Source organism: Eretmochelys imbricata, chromosome 1, assembly GCF_965152235.1.
Source record: "Eretmochelys imbricata isolate rEreImb1 chromosome 1, rEreImb1.hap1, whole genome shotgun sequence".
In the NCBI taxonomy this organism is placed as follows: domain Eukaryota; kingdom Metazoa; phylum Chordata; order Testudines; family Cheloniidae; genus Eretmochelys; species Eretmochelys imbricata.
In genome coordinates, this window is record NC_135572.1 from 278520309 (window position 1) to 278546170 (window position 25862).

The 25862-nt window shown below is 41.3% G+C and overlaps 1 protein-coding gene across 1 annotated transcript in view; it reads right to left on the reverse strand.

Annotated features, from left to right (window-relative positions):
• Positions 1-25862, reverse strand: part of PLEKHG7 (pleckstrin homology and RhoGEF domain containing G7) — a 59426-nt gene that overhangs the window by 32321 nt on the left and 1243 nt on the right. The window contains exons 2-10 of the mRNA XM_077837103.1: positions 25589-25611; positions 19591-19727; positions 18109-18149; positions 10459-10554; positions 9272-9421; positions 7003-7098; positions 3305-3400; positions 2584-2697; positions 209-383 (exon numbers count right to left, since the gene is read on the reverse strand). Coding sequence (XP_077693229.1) covers positions 209-383; positions 2584-2697; positions 3305-3400; positions 7003-7098; positions 9272-9421; positions 10459-10554; positions 18109-18149; positions 19591-19727; positions 25589-25611 — 928 coding nt within the window. The remainder of the gene's footprint in view (positions 1-208; positions 384-2583; positions 2698-3304; positions 3401-7002; positions 7099-9271; positions 9422-10458; positions 10555-18108; positions 18150-19590; positions 19728-25588; positions 25612-25862) is intronic.

A 25862-nucleotide genomic window follows, 5' to 3' on the forward strand; every position in this document is an offset into this window, starting at 1 on the left:
AGGGAAGATTTTGACAATATGAGAATGGTACCAGACAATTTTGAGAAAAAGAGAAGGCCTCAAAGGGATCACAATGAGTTTTTCATGCCACCAATCACATCTTCACACAGTAAAAAACAACAGCCTCCTTTACATTTGAACCTCAAGTGCATAAACCCTCAGAGAAAATACTAAATGGAGAACTTGACTTTTAATCTCAGCTACTTACGTAAGGACTTTTCCACCTTTTCCTTAATAGAGTGGATGGTGGCTTTCTGTGCTGCATCAGTGCTTCTCTTCCAGATATTGTTAAGGAGGAGGGGATATCGGGTCAGTCTGTGTAAAGGAGCCACCAACAGTTCTGGTAGATGTAGTTGTTTGCACTGTTCATTTTGTTCACACCACTGCTGAATATAAAGGAAGCCTGTTTTAGGATCCACAACCTCTGGGTGCTTTCTGACAAAGCCGTTAATAAGAAATTAGCTGCATCATCAGTTGACTGAAATGAAATGGGGATCCACTTGTGATGAAGCCAATTCAGATCCCAGTGAAGTCAATGGAAAGGCTCCCTTTCACTACAAGAGGAGCTGAATCAGTCCCACAGGTTAATTTTTGGTATAGATAACTTAACATTTCAGGCATTATACTAATTCCTAATAATACATTTCTTCACTATACCATTTGATCTCATCAAGAAAAATCTCAATCGGGGGTTCCTCCAGAGCCATTTCCTCTCCAACATTTGACTGCTTATAAAAGAGTGAGTTTTGCCCTTAGATGTGTCTCTGTTGCCCTGGGGGACTCCTGGTGGTACTGGAGCTATTCAGACCCCAAATGCCCCTAGTGGGGGCAGGACACTTGGCTACCACCCTGGAGCTGCCCATAAGAGTGAGCTCATTTATCAGGTTTAAATAGAGTAAAATCTGAAAGCTGAGTGAGTTTAAAATGGTGATGTCCGTTATTTATTATTTATGTAGTGCTGTTGGTCTGTGTGATGCTAAAGATAAATAAAAGTGGTAGGGCCCTATCCCATGCAGTCTATGGGCTAAATTTGGTTAGTGTAAATCTGGATTAACACCACTGATTTCAGATATATGCAGTGTAACTAAGAGCAGAATTTGACCACTCGTGCTCACTTTAGAAGTCCATAAACAATAACTCTTCAAGCTTGGCAAGAGTTTAGGTCAAGTCAATGGAGACACTGCTACATGACAGGGAAAAGCCAAGCCACTAAATGTAGTATTGTTGTGCTAGCCTCCCAGTCTCTCTCTTCTTCCCAGCTGGTTTCAGATACAGTAAAACAAAATGTATCACAAAGGGTAAAAATGACATTTACATCAATGAGCTGCTGTTTTAGTTCCATCCTGTGCACTCAAGGAGATCCTCTTCCCTCCCAGATGGGTCACAGAGATATAAATATGCAAAGGGGGGGGAAGCATTCAAGTGTTCTCCCTCGGATTCAATGAAAACTCTACCAACTCTTTTCTCACAGACTCACAAAAACACGCAAAAGCACTACCATGCTCTTTCATTATATTCATGTGTCTGGTGCTGTTAGCTTGGTTTAAACACATGTTTTTAACTTCCCTCTGCAAAGAGAATTCAGGCTCAGAATGAAGTAATAAAGCACTTATCTTATTCTGAATGTTGTGCTTGTAAAGTCTGATAAGACCATGTGAATATAAACACGGCTTCAAATAAAGACAGAGCTTAAGTGACAAAACCACCACGCCAGCCTCTCCAGTTCACACAAAAGCCTCTTGAATCTCCTATTCCTCAGGTGTGGCAACTCTTGTGAGTTTCATGCTATTTGGTGTTCTCATTAAAGCAGCAGCTCCTGGAGTCAAGTGATTGTTACAAGGTCTGATCTTTGAGCAGATCACATAAGACAGAAAATCATAGAATATCAGGGTTGGAAGGGACCTCAGGAAGTCATCTAGTGCAACCCCCTACTCAAAGCGGGACCAATCTCCAATTTTTGCCTCAGATCCCTAAATGGCCCCCTTAAGGATTGAACTCACAACCCTGGGTTTAGCAGGCCAATGCTCAAACCACTGAACTATCCCTCCCCCCAAACCTCTTAAAAATAGGCACTTATTTTAGCTTCTGCGCTCAGTGTTAGGCAATCCCAAGAGGGGATTGTTGCATTAGGTACTTAGTTATGTCAACTGCTCCACTCTCCTCCCAGTGTTTGCAGATATAACAGGACATTACACATTGGCCAACCCTGCTGCTCCTACCCTGCAATAGGCAGTAACATATGACAGCTTTGGATTAACAGCCCAGCTGTTTGACCTGCTCTGGTTGGAAACTAATTCTAACATCTAATAATTCTGTATTTTACAGGTTGCACTAATTGAAAGTATGAATGGAGTGGATGAAAACCTGGTGCCATTGAAGGAGCTCATGTCAGTGGAAATTTTGCCTCTGACTTCAGTGGAGCCAGGATTCTACCCAGTATATTTAAACCTGTGATATTGTTTGCATTTCAAGAAAAAAGGCATAGACTATTATCTAAAATATAATATAGCTTTTCCAATTTGTTTTTAAAGACAGGATAGGATGGTTGAAGAGTCAACAAGGAGAGCAAAACCAACACTTTACTTTCAGATAGATTCCAAAATCTTCTCTCTGCCTCAGGTTCTCCAAGTAAAAGATGGCTGAGGTGTAATGAAGGCAGTAAATCTGGTGTGTCTGGCAGAGGTTACCTTGAAAATACTGCAAGACAAAAGATTTAGAAGTTTAACAAGATTGAAAAAGAGGAATGTCCTATTGAGGGGCAAAACAATGGGGTAAACAATCTACTTTTCTTAGTTTTTGTAAGGTACATTTTGCCGGAGATTTGATTGCAACAGGGAAAATCGGGCTACAATAGAGAGTAAACTTGCCAAAGAAAACTACTTTCTTAAAGAATCCTGCCACAACTCTAGCAATTCTACGGGCATCTGCAGTGTTGAGACTTTACTGCCGGAAAAATAAAGTAGATGATAAAAAGTGCTAGGCTACGGAACAGCTTTGCATAGCCTTATATTTAGGAATGTACTAAGGTATCCACCTGTGTTAGAGGCACTTACAAATTTGGGGTGAAATCTTGTCCCCAGTGAAGTCAATGGCAAACTCTCATTGACTTCAGCGGGGCCAGGATTTCACCCATTGAGTGAAAGAAGAGTGAATGTATCTCTGAAGCTCCCATTGGACAGCTTGATTCCTCCTATTATATGATCTAGGTCTTTTACTAAAAGTGGACTGTGACCAAGAAAGCAGCTTCAAAAACTTTCTGCACTACATTTAGAGTCCTACTACAGAGCCTTTCTGACCATGTTACCTTTGTGAGTACAGAGATGAAATCCAGGGAGGATTCAGATGCAGTGATATGGTCCTTTACAATTTTGAAAAAATCAGTCACAAAACTGAGACTCACCTAGTCAAGGAAAGAAAAAAAATTAGTTTGTCTGCTCTTCTGAGCTTTATTTTTACCATTAAATATTTTTAAAGTCCAGATCCTGCAACTGACTCCACACCCAATAAAGCCCTATACTTGCACCAAGCTCCATTGACTGACTTTAAGTCAGCGGGCACAATCCCTTTCCGAATCATGGTCTAAGTGCTTAAGTTAACCAGAAGTTAAAACAATCCTGTTAAAAACACCCACTTAGGCCTTTTCAAGCTCTGTTTAACAAAAATGATGACACAATATTACATTTTTCCAATTACATTTATTTTAGAACAGTAGCTACATAATTCATATGAATATTCAACACAAATTAACATTGGGAATTACAGAAATAAATGCTGTATAGTGATCTGATGTGACAGAACACTGTAGATGCAATGTGATTAAAGAGGTGTTCAAACTCATTTGGAAAGCGATTGTAATTTATATTCCATCTTATTTCAATTTCCTGAAGATAATGAAAAACATTTCTTTTAAACTGCCAAGGGACCAGAATGTGAAAATTGCCTTTGCAAGCAAGGCATTCTCCCAAATGAAGTTTTTTAAAAATATTTTCACTTAGATTCTAGTGGTCCTATCTGAATCTCCACATCTTGTGCCACCATAGAAAAATTTACTGTGAAATCTACATTTACCATGCAGTGGTATCCGGAATCTACAGTATTCCTGTAGAGACAGAATCGAAAATAATTGCTGTATCTCCAGTACCATAGTGAACTACATTAAAATGCTGGGATTTTAATTTTGAGCACTCTATTTTGTTTAACAAATGTGTGGGCCTACATAACTTTCGGGGAGTTGCTCATGGTACAGTATTAACTCTAGCATGTTGGCAAGGTGTATTTTATATATTTCACAACATAAAGCTCTTTTATGGCAAGGGTGTCAGTATCATTTTCCCCACATTTGACCATAATGGATGTTACTATATTATATACACATGCATAATGGGAAAAGTATTAAAAACAACACTCAATCCTGATTGTATCCTAATCGACCCGCCGGCGTGTTCATCCTGTAAATAGCACATAATTCAACCCCTCCCCTGTCTCTCACCACGATAGGGCCAGGCAAAGACTTGATGCATGTTTATTCTGATGTTTAGTTTATCTGTTGTTTCTGTAGGGATGCCAGGGGGAACTGAGGGAGTACTCACTTATTGCAGTAACAATTATTATTTTCATTATTATGTCGTATTATAGTGTGATGGGGCATGCATGCCCCTCACTGGGACTGCAGGGATTAATGCCTCTCTTTGGGCCGAGGAGGCCATGCCCCCTCAACCCTTCTGGGCATGCTCCAGCTGGAAACCATGTATAAAAGGGAACAGCTCATCTTATTCAGGATGAACCATTGGAGAGGGAGGAGGTGTGCTGCAGGCCCTGCTGAAGGACCGCTGGCACTTCATGATGCGGACGCCAGCGAGCCAGCCAGCAGCAACCGATGACCTCCAGGCTCCAGATCCCACAGGGGGAGGAGAGACCATGGGAACCCTGAGACAACAAGCCTTGGAGAAGCAGATTGGAAGCAACCCAGTGAATCTTTGCGGGGAGGTGGTTGTAGAACCAGAGACTAGCTTGGCATGTTTTGGCTGGATCCCTGAGCTGGTGGCGGGTAATCCTGCCACTGACAGACCCTGGGTTGCAGGCTCCTACTGAAGGACCACTGGCACTTCATGATGTGGAGGCCAGCCAGATGGTGGCGACCGACGACCCTCAGGCTTCGATGCCACAGAGGGAGGAGAGACTGTGGGAACTCTGAGACTACAAGCCATAGAGAAGCGGGTAGGAAGCAACCTAGGGAATCTTTGCGGAGAGGTGGTTGTAGAACCAGAGACTAGCTCAGTGTGTTTTGGCTGGATCCCTGAGCTGGTGGCAGGCCACCCTGCAATCGACAGGGTACTGGGTTGGGACCTGGTGGAGAGGGAGGGCCCGGGTTCCCCTACCCTGGCTGCCGCCCATCCTGGAGTGGCAGCCCATCTCACCAGTTCCAAAAGGGGATGGAGTATGCATGACCCATGACATAGAGTAACAACATCAAAGGGCTTAGACTGATATAGAAGCCCAGTGGGCTGGGCACTGCATGAGCAGAGTAAAAATCAGGGCCTTGTCTTGAAGTGATTACACTCTAAATAGACAGGAAAGATATTGGCTGGTGGAGGAAACACAGACACAGAGAGATGAACTGATTGGGCCAATGTCACCCAGCAAGCCAATGGCACAGATGGGAGTAGAATCAACATCTCCTGACTGTCAGTATCTACTAGCTCATACTGCCTCTCACCAACAGAGCTCTAATAATAATACTTAGCCCTTTGTATGTTCAAGCCACTGTGCAGACACTGATTAATCTTTGCAATCCTTATTATAGAAGGCAAACTCTTTCTATGCTGGTAGAAGAAGAGCAACAAAAATGAGATGTCAGTGACTGTGGGAAGTGTAACTTTGAGGAGGAAAACTGCAACACACAGTTTTCTTAGTAGAGTGGCATTTGATCTTAGTGATCATCTTCCGTAGTGCTCATTCACTAATGGAGTCAGAAACTGTTCCCATACGCCACCCCTCATTCAGTCAGGGTGATGTATTTGCTCTTACACCAATAATTTTGCATTCAGTGAAAAGAATCAGTTTGGAAATAATTTCTTTTGTGTTATGTGATGCTGTCAAAGGCAGGACAGAGTTTTGCTTTGCCATTAAAGCCAGGTAACAACTATTTCAGCTTGAAGGAATGCCTGGTATTATCAATTGCAATCTTGACTAACTTGTCTTGGCATTAAAATGCCTTGCAGAGAATGCTATCCTTGCAAAATGGAGATCTTAGGCCAGGTTCTCTGCTTTGCCGAGTTTACACTCAGGGTGGGTGGTGCTAGGGATCCCTGAGTCTTTTCCTGGCCCCAGCACAAGTCAGAGCAGCATAGGGACTACTTTAACTTTCACATGTTGGAAAAGAGTCCCCAAGGGGACTGGCCACAAGCTGAGGATAGACAGAGCACAGAGCACTCTGGGCGTGTCTTCTCTCCACCTTGCCCCAGAAGCTGCAGGGTGAGTAGCACATGAGTCAAGCACGTCACCTGGGGAATCCCTAGCTGGGGAGATGTGGGTGGTTTCTGTTCCCTTTGTCCTTATGGAGTAGCACAAAGGGACCATAGTGTAGCAGACACTTCATGTCTATGCAATTGTTTGATACGGGAAATTCATTGTTGTATGGATCTGGCTGTTGTGATTGTTTTGCCCTAATGTTTGTATACTGAGGACTGCCAAAACCCATGATTTAACAAGACTCTATTTTAAAGAGCTAATGCCAAACTCATCTTATGACAGGAAACAGGACACGATCAGACTACAGCCATAACCAAAACTCAAATGGCTCTATGCCTGTTCGTGAAATCATTTGGCCTGATCAGATGCCTCATCCAAATTGTTTTGCCAAAGAGAGAGGGGGACAGTGTCCTTAGGGTCAAGTTCAAGATACAGACACTGAAATCCGGTTCTGGCAATTCTTTGTGTTCCTCTTTTTTAACTATGCTGTCAGCTTTTGATCTAAATGAGATTTCTTCTTTTTTTCCTCACCTGGTTTAACTCCTCCAAGTTTGCAAAAAGTCCCCACAAATCCACATCCACAAGGAACTCATTGTTTTGCAGGTATTTTAGCGTATTCACAAATATCTTTAAAAAAGACAATAAAGCCATATTATTTATTATCTGTATTAATTCAACATTAACAAACCAATTAATTTGCAGCAGGCAGATAGATTTACCATATATTCCTTCGTAAGCCATCATTTGACGGGCAGACTACAAAATGGCTGGGCTCCCACCAGTTAGGAGCAAGTCTTTTATGGCCTGCACAAAGCCTAAAAATAATGGGTTTTGGGCAGGACCTATGCAGTGACTGAAGTGAGAGAATCCATACACAGCCAGCCCACAGATCGCAACGTAGCCCCATCATGGCTGTTATTTTATTCTGTGGTCGGGAATGGGGGCTGAGGCCTCTTTAGACCTGTACTGCAGGGAGTTATACCCGCAGATCCATACAATTGCAGACCTGGTGGTCATGAACCCTGTCCTCTAATCTAGGCCCACCCCAACCCTTTCCGTCTACCTCCATATTGCTCTGTATGCTCTGGCATGGGGGGTGGAAGAGTCCCACTAAGCAGCTAAATGGGTGTAGGGCCAAGGCTTTGAGAGGCTGGGTGGCTTGTTCAGTCTCTCTTCTTTCTGGGTGAATTTCAGTGGTGCTGAATGAACACTGTGAAGGCACGTGTTGAATACATTACACATCAGCTGCTGGAGCTTGACTCTTTGGGGGTTGCACTGACTTACTGTGATTTCTACCAAACAATGCCCCCAAAGCAGCTAAGAATGAGCTGAGAAATATAATGTATTTAATAGAAATGGCTTTACATGAAAACATGAATAAAATGCTTACTGATGTTGCCCAAGGTGCTAGGGGAGGGGTGAAGAGAGTGAATGCTTATGCTTATCCCTGCATTGGTCTAGCTGCCATGAACTACTGATCTGAGAGCCTGAGAAAAACGTCATTTGAGGAGGAAACACTCCATAGTCTCAACTCTCAGCTGAGCTTGATTAGAACAAGTGGAATATTTAATAGTGAGGAATATTTAGAGCAGCAAGAAATACATGGAACTGTGAGAGTTGCCAAACTCTTTCATAAGCACATTTGTTTTCACTGCTGGAGAATAATTAAAAACGGGGATGGGAGGGATGGGATGAGGGAGGAGAGGCTGTATCATTTGTGAGCCACATAGGGCCTACTACTGTATCTACCTGCCTTTCTCTCTAGGTTCTTACTCCTCACTCATCACCAAGGGGTCTGAGTACCTTGTAATACCCCCCTGTCTAGCAGGAGAACCACTTGCAGTTAGCTGCGCTCCTCAGCGATCCTCTACCACTTCCACTCTTTAAAACAAATGTTTCTAGATGGCAGGATACTTTCATCCTGGCTTTTCCTAACTGTCCAATAACTGCCCCCCCCTTCTGCCCACCCTAATGGAGCTGTCTGTGCTCTTCCTCATCCACCTGATTTTGGAGCATTAGTGTCGATGACTAAACCACCTTTTCAGCATGAAACGTGCTTTTTAAAATGCAGTTCCTCCCCGGACTCTATCCTCCTTCCTTTTGAGAAACCAGTGGTAGAGGTGGTGAAAGTGTGTGTGTGAGTGTGTGTATAGAAACTCTCGATAGATCTTCCTTTATCACCTATAAAAGGATACTGCATGGGCAAACTGTCAGGAGTGCAGCCTTACCACAGCTTGTTCAACTTTGAAGATGCTCCTATTTTTCCTCAGGATAAGGTTAGGCTTGATTTTATTTTTTCTGCTGGGTGGGAGGGGAGCTTGAAATACTGCCCTGCCGAATTTTTGCATTTTCAGGGCTCTAGTCTGGATAACACAACTACACCCCATTAGTCCTCTTCAAGCTAAGCTATTAAAAGCCAGGAGTACAAAATGAAATGGGCTGGCAATAATGGAAAGTATAGCATTATGAGTCTGAAAGTGCAAGTTGAGAGAGAGTGAAAGACAGACTAAAATGGACTCTGATGCTACTGGGAGTACAGAAGGCACTGAACCAAGAGAGACCGATGCAAAGCACTGAGAAGAGGCACACAGAGGAAAAGATTTCATCAGGATGAAATGAAAACTAGAGAATTGTGGAAACAGGTTTAGAAAACAAGACATGAGGAGTATACAGCACAAAAGTACAAGTAATTTCCATTTAGATATAAAGAAGTAAAGGTTATAGATGACTTTCTTCTTGCCCCACTGACGGCAGGACAAGTCCCATGTTTCATCTACTGGAGAAATAAATCCAAAATTACCGTCTTGAGAACCAGTAAGCGATCCAGAAAGTAACTGCATTCACTTGTAAAAAGTTCCCATACAGCTTCTTCTTTCCTCACTTCTAATGGATTATCAGTGTCTTTCTGCTGAGCCTGTTGAGTCGTTATCATTTCATGCCAAGTTTTATTCTATTGATTGGGGTGGGGGGAGGAAGAAAACCTTATAGATTTCATGCATAATAGCTGACTGATACATAAAGTGCTGCAATCTTTATGCAATGTATTAAAATATAGTATAAATAATAGAATTAGAGAAATGTAAGGCTGGACAGGCTCTTCGAGAAGTCATCAAGTGCAGCTCCCTGTGCTGTGGTAGGACCAAGTAAACCTGACCTGGATAACAACAGTTCTCATCCTTTGGCTGGATGTTTAATAGTTAAAAAATAAAAATCCTGACATTTTACTCTTGAGTATTATAAAGCATATATATAATAATAGTAATGCAGAATAATTCTTTGCATTTATGGAGCACCTTCCATCCAAGGATCTCAGGATGGTTTGCAAACATTAATGAATTTAACCTCACATCATCCCTCTGAAGCAGAGGTGTATTATACCTGTTTTTCAGATGGTGAAATCAAGGAACAGAGACCTTACAGTGTATCTACATTGCAGCTGGGAGGGAGCCTCCCAGTGTGGAGGGAGACACTCAAGTTAGCTTTGCTTGAGCCAGTACACTGACAATTGCAGTGTGGTCATTGCAGCATGGGGAGGGGTTTGGGCTAGCCACCTGAACTCTGACCCTCTGGGTCAGGTAGCTTGAACTCAGGCAGCTAGCCTGAGCCACTGCCAAGGCATAACATCCACACTGCTATTTTTAGGGTGCTAGCTCGAGCAAAGTTAGCGTGATTCTCTACCCAGGCTGGGAGGCATGTGCTGAGCTGCAGTGTAGACATCTCCTAAGTGACCAAGGTCACATGAAGCCTGTCAGAGCTCGGCATAAATTCCGAATTGCCTGACTCCTAGACTTCTGTCTTAACCACAAGACTAACTGCCTTCTCTTGCAACAATTGTACCCTAAATTTATATACAGATTCTGCATGTAGATTGCCTATGTCGATTACTAACATGGAAAAGATTAATTTTAAAAGGGACACAAAGAAGAGAAAAAAGTTTTGAGTCCATTGGAAAGGACTATCAGTGTAATTTACTGAGTATTTCCGTACCTTAAAACTGTGAAACTCATATCCACTGCAGTCTGTGATCTTAATGGTTGAAAGACAGTTTTTCAGATCAGACATTTGCTTTTGTTTGTCTTTACTCTGTTAAAAGATAAATTCTACACGTTATAATTTAAAGAGGTAAATAGTATGCTTATTAGCTTCAGTAATTTTGTTTTAATCTGCAAGGACTTCACCCTAATGTTTGGTTTCTTTGCCAACCCATGTACACATATCCAGTGAAAGGAGTGTAGATGCAGCACTGTCATTTGCTTCTACATATTGAATAGGCGCCAAGGTCAAGGTGGCCCTTTGGCACAATAAGACTGAGTTGTACAGTGCGGTAGTCTTTGACTGTTGCTAACCTAGAATGTCACAAGTGATAATGGGCTATTCTCAAAACCCATCTAAGAATAAACTCAGCTTGCTTTGCTCATGCAAAAATCAGTGATATGTGACCAGGAAATCTTTGAGGGTAAACATTTTTTCAAAACATTTTAATATTGAACTCTTCACCTGGTTTAAACTACACATTTAAAGTGACACTGTCTGGTCAAATTTGCCATAGCATTTAGGGTGGGGTTTTTTGTGTGTGTAAAAATAAGATTTTTATGAACACTAAAAGAGATTTTTCCATGACATGAATAATAATAATAAAAGAATCAATGGATTTTTAAAAAAACCAAACATTGCTTGCAGCATTTGCACACCAAACCTCACTTCATTATGCTTACTGCCACCAATATTTTAGAATTTCAAAGTGAATATTGACTTGACTGTGTTTCATATTTGCTTTCAGAGACCATATGGGTGCTTGTACTTTATTAATATGAATACTCTCAAAAATGAATTTTAAGATGAATGCTGGAATATTTGCCAAAAATGCATTTCAAAAGGTGCATTTCACTATAATATTTGAAATTCACAGTTTGATCTGTGATGGTCAGTTCCACAAGACGTTCTATCTGTGAGCAGAAACAATATTACTTGCATTTTCTAATTAAGGCACTGATCCTGCAAACACGTGCGCATGTGCTTAACTTTTACGTCCATGAATAATTCTAGTGAACTCACTTTTGAGTGAACATCAAAATTATTAACAAATCTTTCTTGTCATTTGAATAGCTTGTTTGCAGTTTGTTGCAAATTTTAAATATTTGAACCTCAAAATTCTCAGTCTCAGGTTCCAATCCAACAAATACTTATGTACGTGCTTAACTTTCAACATGCAAATAGTCCCATTTAGAAAGAGCCAAATGTTAGCGGTGAGGTCCTGTCAGACTAAAACCATAATAATGTAGCCAATTATTTATGCCTTTAAAGAATTAACATATGAATAATTTATTTACCTTTAAACAAAGTAAAGACAAACAAAAGCAAATATCTGATCAAGAAAATTGGCTTTCAACCATTAAGATCACAGAATGCAGCAGATATCAGTGTCACAGTTTTTACTAAGGTATTGAATTCAAGCAGACTACTCAAGTACATTAAGCTATATATGCATTAGTGTTTGCAGGATCAGCACCTATAATCGTAAGGATTTTGAAGTTAAAATGCCTAATATTTGCAACAAACTCTCATAAGCTATTTGATTGGAGATGGAAATATTTGTCAAGAAATTTGTGAATAACTTTGACAAATACAATTGAGAATTTTGTTAACAGAAAAAGAGAGACATTATTCAGTGCAGATTGCTCACTCATCCTTAATTGTGTTAATACCTGAGAACAGGAAGGTGAAATTGACTAACTAAAAGTGAAATTTACTCATCTATTTTCATTATCCATGCTTCCAGGAAACCAATAAATAAATAAAAAACATAAGCAGATAAAAGTCAAATAAATTTAAAGTATTTAATTTTTTTTAATAGTTCAGTTGTGGTTGGCAACCTAGAAAGGAAATTAAGGTGGGTTTTCTTTTACTGCGATTATTGACCTGTCTGTTCAAATAAAGTTTCAATATGCATCTACTGTGGTGTAATAGAAATCAGCTTTCCCTTAGAGTTCAACTTTACCCGAGACAGAGAAGTACATTTACAGTGTATGTGTGATTTAATAACAATAAATATGACAGATTTCTGTAGTGCTTTTACAGCTCTGAGGGACCAAACAAGTTTGAAGCCCCATTAGCTACCATAGCAGCATAGGAATCTGAGTTTGGTTTGAACCTCCTACAGTGGAGTCACTAATGAGAATAATTATATGGACTATTTATTACCATTTGAAACCAAAGAAAGTGAATGTTATGGTAACTACTGTATTGCTACTAAAGAAACAAAATGGGACAATGAACTGCTAGAAACAAGGATATAGAAATTGAATCCCCTACGGAAAAACATTTTCATAGTTTAGTCATTTATTTATGTGAATATATATATACACATACTGAAACAGTACAGAAAATATGGGATCCTCATAGTTTTCCTGGTTTAATAACGCAAGCCATATATTCAGAAATATTTATGTTAAACAGTTTGGTAGCATCTGGTATTGGAGCTGCAGGAAGAATTTTTATTCCCCATTGGTATTTGGGTGGTGGATTGTGGGGTGGGGAGGGGAGGGAGACTGCTTCGGAAGTTTTTCAAATGAGGTATCATTGATTTATTTATTGAAAAAGCCACTCTGAAAATTGTCCACACTTGTTTCATTGCTTTGTCCTAATTTCTTAAATCTCACTAATGCCAATGGGATTTAAGCACATGCTTAATTGCCCTGCTGAACTGAGGTCTAAATTGACAAGTAAACAGGAATGTTTATGCTCATGAAGGGAGACCAAAAATGAGAACCAAGTGAAGCCATGGCTCAAAAGTTAATCACCTAACCCAGATCTTGTCCTGCCCTCTGTGGCAAGAGAGAACAATTTTTCTCCATCTTTTTTATTACAATTATTTTACTTACCCATGGAGAAAAATTGGGTTAGGTTCCAGGGAATTTTTTTTTGACAGACAAAAGACTATATTTTATATATATACACAGTATAAGTTTTAAACAAACAGTTTAATACTGTACACAGCAATGATAAGTGTGAAGCTTGGTTGAGGTGGTGGAGTCAGAGGGTGGAAGAGGGTGGGATATTTCCCAGGGAATGGCTTACTGCTAAATGATGAACTAGCATTCGGCTGAGCCCCCAAGGGTTAACACCTTGCTGTTAACGCAGCCTCACTCTATAAGGCAGCAGGAATGGAGGGGGGAAGGGGGAAGACAGCATGGCAGAGAGAGAGACAGAGACACAGACTAACACGGCTGTTACTCTGACACCCTGTGTGTGAGAGAGAGACTTTGAGACAGCAGCTGCTGCCAGCAAGCTCCCTCCATTCTGAGCCCTGCTTTGTCCCCCCCTGCTCTGTGGAGATGGGTGAGGGCAGGAACGGGGGAGGGGGAAACCCTGGCAACAACACCCCTTTTCCCCCTCCCCTCCCTGCACGTAGGGTGACCAGACAGCAAGTGTGAAAAATCAGGACAGGGGGCGGGGTGTTATAGAGCCTATATATGAAAAAGATCCCAAAATCAGGACTGACCCTATAAAATAGGATCTGGTCACCCTACCTGAACAGCAAGCAGGAGGCTCCTGGAGCAGCTCCAAGGCGGAGGGCAGGAGCAGCACAGGGCAGTGGGGGAGGGTCAGCTGAACTGCCAGCAATTGACAGCCTGCTGGGCAGCAGCCGCACAGGGAACTTAGGGGAGCTGATGTGGGGGCTGTCGGCCCACCCTGGCTCCAAGCCCCCACCAGCCTAGCTGCAATGGGCTGCTCTTCCTGCAAGCAGTGGACAAAGCAGGCGGCTGCCAAACGACACTATAAGGGAGCATTAGGCAACTTTAAACAAGCATGTTTAGTAGGGGAAGCAAAAGTGGATGGGAATCTGGGAGGCAGTGACCATGAGTTGGTTGAGTTCAGGATCCTGACGCAGGGAAGAAAGGTAAGCAGCAGGATACAGACCCTGGACTTCAGGAAAGCAGACTTCGACTCCCTCAGGGAACGGATGGGTAGGATCCCCTGGGGGACTAACATGAAGGGGAAAGGAGTCCAGGAGAGCTGGCTGTATTTCAAGGAATCCCTGTTGAGGTTACAGGGACAAACCATCCCGATGTGTCGAAAGAATAGTAAATATGGCAGGCGACCAGCTTGGCTTAACGGTGAAATCCTAGCGGATCTTAAGCATAAAAAAGAAGCTTACAAGAAGTGGAAGGTTGGACATATGACCAGGGAAGAGTATAAACATATTGCTCGGGCATGTAGGAATGAAATTAGGAGGGCCAAATCGCACCTGGAGCTGCAGCTAGCGAGAGATGTTAAGAGTAACAAGAAGGGTTTCTTCAGGTATGTTGGCAACAAGAAGAAAGCCAATCATAGAATCATAGAATATCAGGGTTGGAAGGGACCCCTGAAGGTCATCTAGTCCAACCCCCTGCTCGAAGCAGGACCAATTCCCAGTTAAATCATCCCAGCCAGGGCTTTGTCAAGCCTGACCTTAAAAACTTCTAAGGAAGGAGATTCCACCACCTCCCTAGGCAACGCATTCCAGTGTTTCACCACCCTCTTAGTGAAAAAGTTTTTCCTAATATCCAATCTAAACCTCCCCCACTGCAACTTGAGGCCATTACTCCTCGTTCTGTCATCTGCTACCATTGAGAACAGTCTAGAGCCATCCTCTTTGGAACCCCCTTTCAGGTAGTTGAAAGCAGCTATCAAATCCCCCCTCATTCTTCTCTTCTGCAGGCTAAACAATCCCAGCTCCCTCAGCCTCTCCTCATAAGTCATGTGTTCTAGACCCCTAATCATTTTTGTTGCCCTTCGCTGGACTCTCTCCAATTTATCCACATCCTTCTTGTAGTGTGGGGCCCAAAACTGGACACAGTACTCCAGATGAGGCCTCACCAATGTCGAATAGAGGGGGACGATCACGTCCCTCGATCTGCTCGCTATGCCCCTACTTATACAATCTGGAAAGTGTGGGCCCCTTAATGAATGAGGGAGGCAACCTAGTGACAGAGGATGTGGAAAAAGCTAATGTACTCAATGCTTTTTTTGCCTCTGTCTTCATGAACAAGGTCAGCTCCCAGACTGCTACGCTGGGCATCACAACATGGGGAATAGATGGCCAGCCCTCTGTGGAGAAAGAGGTGGTTAGGGACTATTTAGAAAAGCTGGACATGCACAAGTCCATGGGGCCGGATGAGTTGCATCCGAGAGTGCTAAAGGAACTGGCGGATGTGATTGCAGAGCCATTGGCCATTATCTTTGAAAACTCATGGCGAACGGGGGAAGTCCCGGATGACTGGAAAAAGGCTAATGTAGTGCCAATCTTTAAAAAAGGGAAGAAGGAGGATCCTGGGAACTACAGGCCAGTCGGCCTCACTTCAGTCCCTGGAAAAATCATGGAGCAGGTCCTCAAAGAATCAATCCTGAAGCACTTACATGAGAGGAAAGTGATCAGGAACAATCAGCATGGATTCACCAAGGGAAGGTCATGCCTGACTAATCTAATCGCCTTCTATGATGAGATTACTGGTTCTGTGGATGAAGGGAAAGCAGTGGATGTATTGTATCTTGACTTTAGCAAAGCTTTTGACACGGTCTCCCACAGTATTCTTGTCAGCAAGTTAAAGAAGTATGGGCTGGATGAATGCACTATAAGGTGGGTAGAAAGTTGGCTAGATTGTCGGGCTCAACGGGTAGTGATCAATGGCTCCATGTCTAGTTGGCAGCCGGTGTCAAGTGGAGTGCCCCAGGGGTCGGTCCTGGGGCCAGTTTTGTTCAATATCTTCATAAATGATCTGGAGGATGGTGTGGATTGCACTCTCAGCAAATTTGCGGATGATACTAAACTGGGAGAAGTGGTAGATATGCTAGAGGGCAGAGATAGGATACAGAGGGACCTAGACAAATTGGAGGATTGGGCCAAAAGAAATCTGATGAGGTTCAATAAGGATAAGTGCAGGGTCCTGCACTTAGGACGGAAGAACCCAATGCACAGCTACAGACTAGGGACCGAATGGCTAGGCGGCAGTTCTGCGGAAGAGGACCTAGGGGTGACAGTGGACGAGAAGCTGGATATGAGTCAGCAGTGTGCCCTTGTTGCCAAGAAGGCCAATGGCATTTTGGGATGTATAAGTAGGGGCATAGCGAGCAGATCGAGGGACATGATCGTCCCCCTCTATTCGACATTGGTGAGGCCTCATCTGGAGTACTGTGTCCAGTTTTGGGCCCCACACTACAAGAAGGATGTAGATAAATTGGAAAGAGTCCAGCGAAGGGCAACAAAAATGATTAGGGGTCTGGAACACATGACTTATGAAGAGAGGCTGAGGGAACTGGGATTGTTTAGTCTGCGGAAGAGAAGAATGAGGGGGGATTTGATAGCTGCTTTCAACTACCTGAGAGGTGGTTCCAGAGAGGATGGTTCTAGACTATTCTCAGTGGTGGAAGAGGACAGGACAAGGAGTAATGGTCTCAAGTTGCAGTGGGGGAGGTTTAGGTTGGATATTAGGAAAAACTTTTTCACTAGGAGGGTGGTGAAACACTGGAATGCGTTGCCTAGGGAGGTGGTGGAATCTCCTTCCTTAGAAGTTTTTAAGGTCAGGCTTGACAAAGCCCTGGCTGGGATGATTTAATTGGGGATGGGTCCTGCTTTTGAGCAGGGGATTGGACTAGATGACCTACTGAGGTCCCTTCCAACCCTGATATTCTATGATTCTATGATTCTATGTTCTCTAATTCAGAGGTTCTCAAACTGTGGTCTGTGGACCACCAGTGGTCCGCGAGCTCCATTCAGGTGGTCCGTGAATAGTTCCCTCTATGGTGCACTCCTAGGTGACCACACATGAGAGAATGAAGGGCCACCCACCTAATTAGTGGAGCTGCGCGGGCGTGGCTCCTCTGATTAGGTGCCTGGACCCTGGAGAAGATGCACATGTAAGGGGAGGTGGTGGCCGTGGGGGGAATAGCGGGTAGGTAGAAGGGGGCAGTGGTGTGAGAAGAGGTGGTGGGGGGGAATTTGGGAGGTGCAGGGCTACGGCGGCCAGAGAAAGAGGCTCCAGGGCTGCGGCTGCTGGGGATCTGTGCTAGCAGATTGCATTGTAAGAGTGGGAATTTAGAGACTAAAACCATGCAGGGTTAGGCTGGCTTTGTTCTTAGGAGGACTCTTCAACTACTGGTAAATAGTATTATTTCAACACATCAAATTTGTTTCATTGCAGCATGTATCCTTCAGTTAACACCACTGATGAAGTGATTTTTGACTCCAGTACAGTAGGATACTTTAACAGGTACTTATTTCAGTCATCCCATTTTAACTTCTTGGCCTCAATGACATGTGGCCATAGGAAAGCAACAACTTTACAAGATTAAAAAGGAATTGGACAGTTGTATGAATATCTAGAATTATTGTAATTAAAGCCAACAAAAATTTTGGAAGTGTTATTAAGCCTTGTGCTTCAGGGCTTATACCAATTTATATCTATTAGAGATCCGGATGAGACCTATGTAGGGGGCAGATCATCCCACAGATTACCTGCCTGAATTGGGGCATTTATTTTTGATTTCACCAGCCCTCTGTCTTTCTTCAGAGATTGTAAAATGAAGAACCAAGTTAGCCTTTCACATTAATCTGTGGGAAACTCTATTACAGGAAAAATTATGTTCTGAAATACTCACAGCTCCTTTTCTGGCGAACGGCCACCTTGGTTTTTTGGACTCTAATGGGTGAAATTAAAACAAATACGTTGTTGGGTAAGAAAACAAAAGGAAGATCATTACTATTATTTTGTGGCTTTTCTTTTTTTTTTTTTTTGAAGGAGACAAATAAAATTCTTAAGGAGAAGAAATAATTTATACTTAACTAAAATTTAACATCTGTATACAGGCAGTTTGTGGGGTTGAGCTAAACCCATTGATGGCTTTTAGAATAGGTCCCATGTGCAATAGTGATGTGTACCAAAGACTGGATTGTCAGAGTTGCTGAGTGCTCACAATTCTCATTGTCAATGTGAGTTGCAGGTGCTCAGCACTACTAAAAACCCAGCTACATGATTGCAAGTTAATTTCTTACCATGACATGGTCAATTAGACTTCACGTTAATTCTTTAAAATGACATCATTCAACTTTCAAGAACACTAGCCATATCTGTTTATTACAGCATCTAAGGGCTTGTCCGCATAGATAAGTTTACCAGCCTAATTATATCAGTATAGTTATACCTGTATAACTTCCCATGTGGACTCTCTCTCTTATTCTAGAATAATTATATTGGGATAGTTATACCAGTAAATTTCTCCATGTAATCAAATCCTAATAACTTAGGCCCTGATTCATGAATGCATGTGCTTAAGTATCATTGTATTAAAATTGAAGTTCAAAACCACATTTTTAAATCATGCTTTAGACAACTGTCAATTTAATAGTTCCAAAATAATATCCCATAAGACTGTGCATCATTTGATATCCCCTAATAGCTCTCTACACCTAGTCTAATTCCTGACCTTTTTAATGGCTGAAGAATCTACAGCATCAAGACAATTATAGATTAAGGACTTGTCTACACTGTTGCTTAAGTCGATGCGACTTATGTCGCTCAGGAGTGTGAAAAAACCACCCCCACAGTGATGCAAGTTACATGGACCTAAGCCTTGTCCACACCAGTGCGAAGTCGGTGGGAGATGCTCTCCCACTGACATAGCTTCCACCTCTTGTTGAGGTGGAGTAATTATGCCGACGGGAGAGCGTTTTCCTATCAGCATAGTGCATCTTCAGCAGATGCGCTACAGGGTGCAGCTGCGCCAATGTAACACAGTAGTGTAGACGAGCCCTAAGGAAAAAAATCTATATTTGCCTGGGCTTGAGAAAAGCAGCAAAATGTCAAGCAATAGGAATATTAAGCCGCTGATATCTGTAGTTTGACTCACCTTATTTATCTCATAGAATTTCTTTTGGAGTAAGTGGCTTATAAACTAATGATGATGCTAAACACCAGTACCACTGTAGGCAGAATTCACTGAGGGAATTTTCATATTCGCACCTGACATTCATATTCTGAATCCTGAGGCGTGTTGGTTTATGCCCCAAGTATAATTTAACTTTTTAAAAAAATATAAGTTTATGCATGATTTAAAAGAATCAAAACCCACCGTGTACTTGACCTCCATTTAGCAGCAATGGTGAGCGTTGCAGGTAGTCAGCATCATCGTCTGACACTAGGAGGTCTCCAGGGAACACCTCAAGTCCAGGCAAGCTTACCACCACAGAGCTACGTCTGCGTTCTGCTGATCTACATGAACTACAAGAGAAAAAACTTCAGAGCCTCTCCTAATATTATTACATAGATGATTTATTTAAGTGCTCATTGCTAATAATAAGCAACAGCAAGCAAAAAAAACCCAAAATCACACTTGGGCTCTGTATAATACATTAAAAAAATCAGTAATTTAATGAGCAGAAAACTGGTCCCCATGCAGAAAACGCCCTGCTTTCTCTTGCTGGCACTATCATTGTCACTCCTAAAACAACAGGCATGCCAGACACATCCTAAGAAGTCTTGAAAGACAAAGCATTAAAAGGTACAGAGCTGTAATAATTTCCCCCATTACTTGTGATGTTATATAAAAAGAATGATAACCAGGTGTACACTAATGTATCACCACTGTTGCACAATTGCACTAAATGTGATACAAAGTATATCATGTAAGGAAGTACTACTCAAAGTGGTGGTCTGCGGACTGGTGCTGGTCCGCGAGCCATCGGCTGCCGGTCTGCGTGCATATTGGAAAAAAAATTGCCGGTCCCACACATCAGATAGCTTGAGAAGCACTGATGTAAGGTATAAATGCAAAAATTGTAATCTGCTAAATTTGATAATCCTGTTTATATGCATGTATCATCTTTGTATCTGAAGTTAAGAACATTTGTATCTCAAACATGTGTTGTGTTCCTGGGTGATACCCCTAGATAGCTATTCATCAACACTAGACAGCCTGCTTGATGGCCCATGAAGAACAATCAACTATTCCAGGGACCCTCCCGAAAACATCTGATGACTCAGCAAGGCATGTAAGGACATGTGATCTAAGACTCTATCTTTTACCAGTAACTTTCCATGCTCATGTGACCCTGGACCCCATGTTGGCCAGTAACTTTCCATGCACATGGGCTGAACTATAAACTGCAAGCTGTGATGACTGCTTTATCTTCATTTCTGCTCCACATCTCTGGATATGATTTCTAACAAAGGAGAGCTTTGAACAATGGACTGAGGACCCTCAATCTAATGGGTGAATGAGAGAGATTTATTACAAGCTAGCAGATATGACATTATATAACATCACTGCTATTATTCTCGCCTGCAAACTCTGAAATCAATTGTAATGTATATGATTCCTTTAACCAATTAATGACTCTTCTTTTCTTTTTATATTAATAAACTTTTAGTTTTCAGTTACTAAAGGAACTGGCTACAGCATGATATTTGGTAAGATCTAAAGTAAACATATTGACTTAGGGGAGTGGCTGATCCTTTGGAATTAGAAGAACCTTAAATATGATGACTCTGGTTTTCAGTAACCTCTCATCATAAAGACCTGATGTCTGAGTGGTGGGAGGGGCTGGATTGCCTAAGGACACTGTGTTCTTAGTTTCTTGTTAAGCAGTGTGGTGATACAGGAACTCACTTTTACTGGGTTGATGAACTCTAATGTTAGCATAACCAACAGTTTGGGGTGTATCTATCCTGTTTTTTATCAGTTTGCCTTGAATGTGGCATTCTCAGTTGCGACCCACACCAGGCATGGCCCACACTGTTCCTTTTACAATGGATTTTAAAAAAAAATGGACTCCTGCAGCATTTTTTCTTTATAATGTATCAGGTCTTACACAATCCCATTGAATTACTGTATGCCATATTAATAGGTAACAGGTAAAAAGACTCCTATATATTAGCCAAAAGGAGCATTTAATAAAAGAATAAGGAACCTTCTCTAGTAAGAGACCCATTGAGTTTACAACCAAGGCCAGGGATTGAATATTTAAGAGCGGAGGAACAAAAGGTTAAAGTTCTTGCAGAAGCATTTAAATGCATTCAGTGATTCACTTTGAAGCCCCTACAAGACAGTGTTTGAATAAAGAATAGAATAGCAGCACCCTGGGATGTTAATTAAGTCCACACATGGTTGTAGGTGCCTTTGGCCTGCCTGGGTAAAGAGGGCTGATTTAATCTTTGATGTAATTCAGCTGATTTAAAAAAAAGCTAGAAAATCAAAAAAGAATTTCATGGGATTTTTAAAAAGTTTGAGTATTCCTTTGTATATTTCACTTCCTTTTGACCATTTTGTGACGTTTTCATGTTTATAAATCTCTAGAGAGTGTTCAGTCAAAGTTGGTAATTACTCAAACATTTTCTAACACTGTAATTTGCAATATAATATGCCTTAACATGCTTACTGATGTAAGGCAAGCAGCTCTTTCCAACTGTTGTTACTAACAGAAAGCTATTCCATTTTTGGTTAGATCTGATGCATGGGGAGTGGGAATTGTTAATTTAAATGTAAGTATATGTATTTGACTGAATTTTATTTTCAAATGTATTGTTAATGTTTTGGTTTATAGTGAGGCTCTGAGATTTATTTCTCATGTCATTCAAAACTGATACATAGATTGTAAACTCTTTGAACTGGGACTTTTTGTCATGTGGCTATGATCATAGTGCCTAGCGCAGTGCCCTGACTGCGTTCTCTAGATGCTACTGCATTGCAAATGTCAAATGATGATAATAGTCATGGTCCTAGAGCCCAGTTTTAAAACTGCTTCTGAAACTACTTCTAATTCCAGTCATGGTAACCTTGAAGACTCTTATTTTCCAGTACAAGCCAGCTGCTGCAGCGTAATGGGCAATAAACAACTTCATGTGGTATAATGGCTAAACTGTAAAGTTCGGCAGATTTCCATCAGCTTGGATTCATGATACCAATTTAGCAAATTCTGTTACTGATCTTCAAAAATAGCTAATGACAATCGTTTTGACACTGAATGCTAGGTTATTGAAAACAGGGATGACAAACAACCGGTAGCTCTTTGCCATTCTTGGTAATCAAATTAAACAGTAGCATAATCAAAAATCAAGATAAAGTTCTTCCTTTTCAAAGACACGTGCACCTAACTGAGCTCATCATTTAGTGCGAATCTCCTACATGTATAGGCAAGCTGAGGATACACGTGTGCATGTCTACAGTACATGGAGGCAGGCAACCCCAACTTGGATGTATGCATCAGTGACTTGCATGCCTAAATCATGCATGTACATGTAGATGTGTCAATCTGTGACCACCTGAGCCAAAGTTTATATTGGGTTCTTTTGTTGGTTTTGCTGGAGAAAGAAAGCTGGAATCCTGTGCAATTGAATTACCGGAGTTGGAGTTCTCTACATAGAAATACAGCACTTCACCATTATTTTTTGCCTACAGAATGTTTGTAGGTGTGCGTTTTCTTCAGGATTTTTTTTCTTGGGAGGAGGGGAAGAATTTCATGCTTAAGTGCTTGAATGAAAGGATTGTGTTTACCATAGGGATGAACTGAAGTGCAACAAGGTTTGCAAATATTTGTGCAATAATTCTTCCTTTAAATCTGGTTTGCCAGTGAAACAACACAAAGTCAACAGTTTGTATTACAAAGTTATAGAAAACGATTAAAAACCTTTAAGTAAATCAGGATATGGAAAAATCAAACACACACTATGTACAATCTCTCCTAGCAATGGAATGAAATGTCACATGGTATGTTTTTAAGGCGTGCACATTGATGTGTTCATAATTGTCTCTTCATTGCACCTATAATACATCTCAGATGTGACAGGGAATACTTGACCTATATCATGCACCATATTTGATTTTAAAAATGCTTTCAAAGTTGTTACTAAAATAAATCTAATTTATGTAAGAATAAAAACAATAGATCACCATTGTAGGATGTGTGCAGCAGTAAATTAGAACATGGCATACTCCAACAATATTATAAGCAAGTTCATCTGGAGGGCACAAGGGAATGAACAGGATTTCAAAAATGGATAGGCCTGTGTCCCATATCCCACTGAAAATAACAGACTGTCCTGGTTACGCTTGAGGATGAGAGGAGCGTCTCTGGGGGGGAAAGCTTGATCATTTTGGTAGTAAATTCCGCAGCATGTCAATGGAATGGGGTAGGGTGAAGATGAAGTCATAGTAAACTGAGAGAAAAGGCACGTCCATTAGGATTGCAGGTGCAGGGATGCATGTCTGCCCTATAGGCTCTTCTGACTGATCTGTGAAATAGTGCTATTCAGCCAGCCCTCACAGCAGTCTTCTAACTGAAGAATTCTCTGACATTCCAATAGCGTTTCCTCTGGCTGTGATACCAAGGGATTTGCGTTAGGGTTGAATTAACCGGTTTGGATAAAATCAGAGTTGAATAAATGCTTTGCTGAGAACTTGAACCAAATCCGATTACTGAACTTCAAAATGTTGTTTAAAACAAAGAAAACAGTAACATTTTTTTCTTACAGCTCTGCATATCTTCATTTTGGCCAATACAAGAAGTAGAGATAATGATGTACCATCAAAATCATAAAATATTCTAACAGTGTTTTCTATCCATGAGTGTACAACTCATTCTGTAAGGTTTCCACTCTGATTTCTTGATTAAACAGGCCAGACGACACCGGATGTAATTTAGATATACTTGGAGAGCCAGATTCTCAGCTGGCATACATTAATGCAGCTCCAATGAAATCAACAAAATTAACCCAGCTGAAGCTCTGAGTACTAAACTTTTGTCTAATTCAATCATCAGAAATTTTCAGATCTAGCCACTAGTAGATAGATTTTAGCAGAACTATATCTCCTGCTCAGACAAACATTCATGCTGTTCCTGGGCCTGTTTCTATGCAGTGTTGCTCTGACACAGACAGATCAGAGTGGCTATTCCCATAGCCTCCTGTTTGCTAAAAGCTCCAAAGACTGAAATGTGGGTTGGGATTTACAGCAATTCAGAAAATTTGGGGAATTGGCCCACCCATGAGCCGTATGCTTTTAAACACATGCACACATACACTGGAGCATGTTTTAGGAATTTCCTTCCCATGTGAGGCATTGAGCAAATTAACCCCCACTTTTGACACTCACTCACATTAGAGTCCTGCCAATACCTTAGGGGGTAAGTCCTATTAAAATGTAGCCATGAACTCGTCACTTTAATGTTGTTTGTGAGGCTATTCCTGCTGTTTAGTTTAGTTTCTGGCCATCTAGAAGCATCATCAACCTAGCATTAACAGTTTTACTGGTCCTGCACCTTCCATGTATCCCACCTAAAATTTTCAAGGTACTTTCATTAAAATGATTATAACACCAGGAAACAAGGAACTGATATGTAGGGAGGTGCTGGTGATGCTTATCTTGTTTTATGTTCTTGTTGCTATTTTTGTTTGTTGTGTACGTAAAATTCAGGTGCGCAAATGTTTACAGAAAGGAGACACAAAAGGAGTACAAGTGTGAAGCAAATTCAGTTTGAAATTAAAGTTAATATTCCCGGAAAATTCTTTATAGTATTCACCCAACTCTTCTAAGAGCTTAGTGAGATCGGGTACAGCAAACTGCACTTTACAGCTCCGTATCATGTCAGCAAGTTGCTGTGCTAACTCTTCAAAGGAGAGAAGTCAAATATTCTGTTTGGTCTGGAGAGTTAACAATCCCTTCACCCAGCAGTTATCCTCAATCTGATTCTCTCGTGAGAACAATATAGAGCTGTTGTGCTAGCTATTCTCCAAAGTTATTTTAGAAAAAAGTCACTCAAGATTTTGGGATGTTTTACGTTCTCCAACAGATGAAATCGGACACTAGTTAATCCAAATGGCTAGATCTGCTTAGCAATTCAAAACTATTGGGTAGCTGTCCCAGACAGTCCAACTGAAACATTGTGCAAACATATCAGGGCGTGCCAGAGAGAGGGCCTCTCAAATAAATCTCATTAACAAGCTGCAGTATAAACTAACCAGTGATCCTGTAATTTAAATGCGAGTTTTCCATGCATGTGCATACAGTGAGCGTTCCACTAATTGGACTAAATTTAAAAGAAAAAGGGATTTCAGCTTAGAATAAGCTAAAAAAAATACTTGCGTACCTTGAGATAAGTAGTTCCTTTTTCTGAAAGAAAGTGAGAAATTGTTGTTACTCGTTATGAAAGACAGTAATCCAGTTCTTTTTAAGGAGCATCAGTTTCCAATGGAAATATGATTCCAGACTCAAATATGAGTCTAATTAATTATTTCCTGAAAGGTGTTCATAGAGGCAATGGGGCCAGAACTCATCTGATAGCAATAATATCTTTCTATATTTGAGGGGAAAAAATAAAGTAAAACTATTTAGATTTAAATAAAAAATAGGCTTTGGCTCTT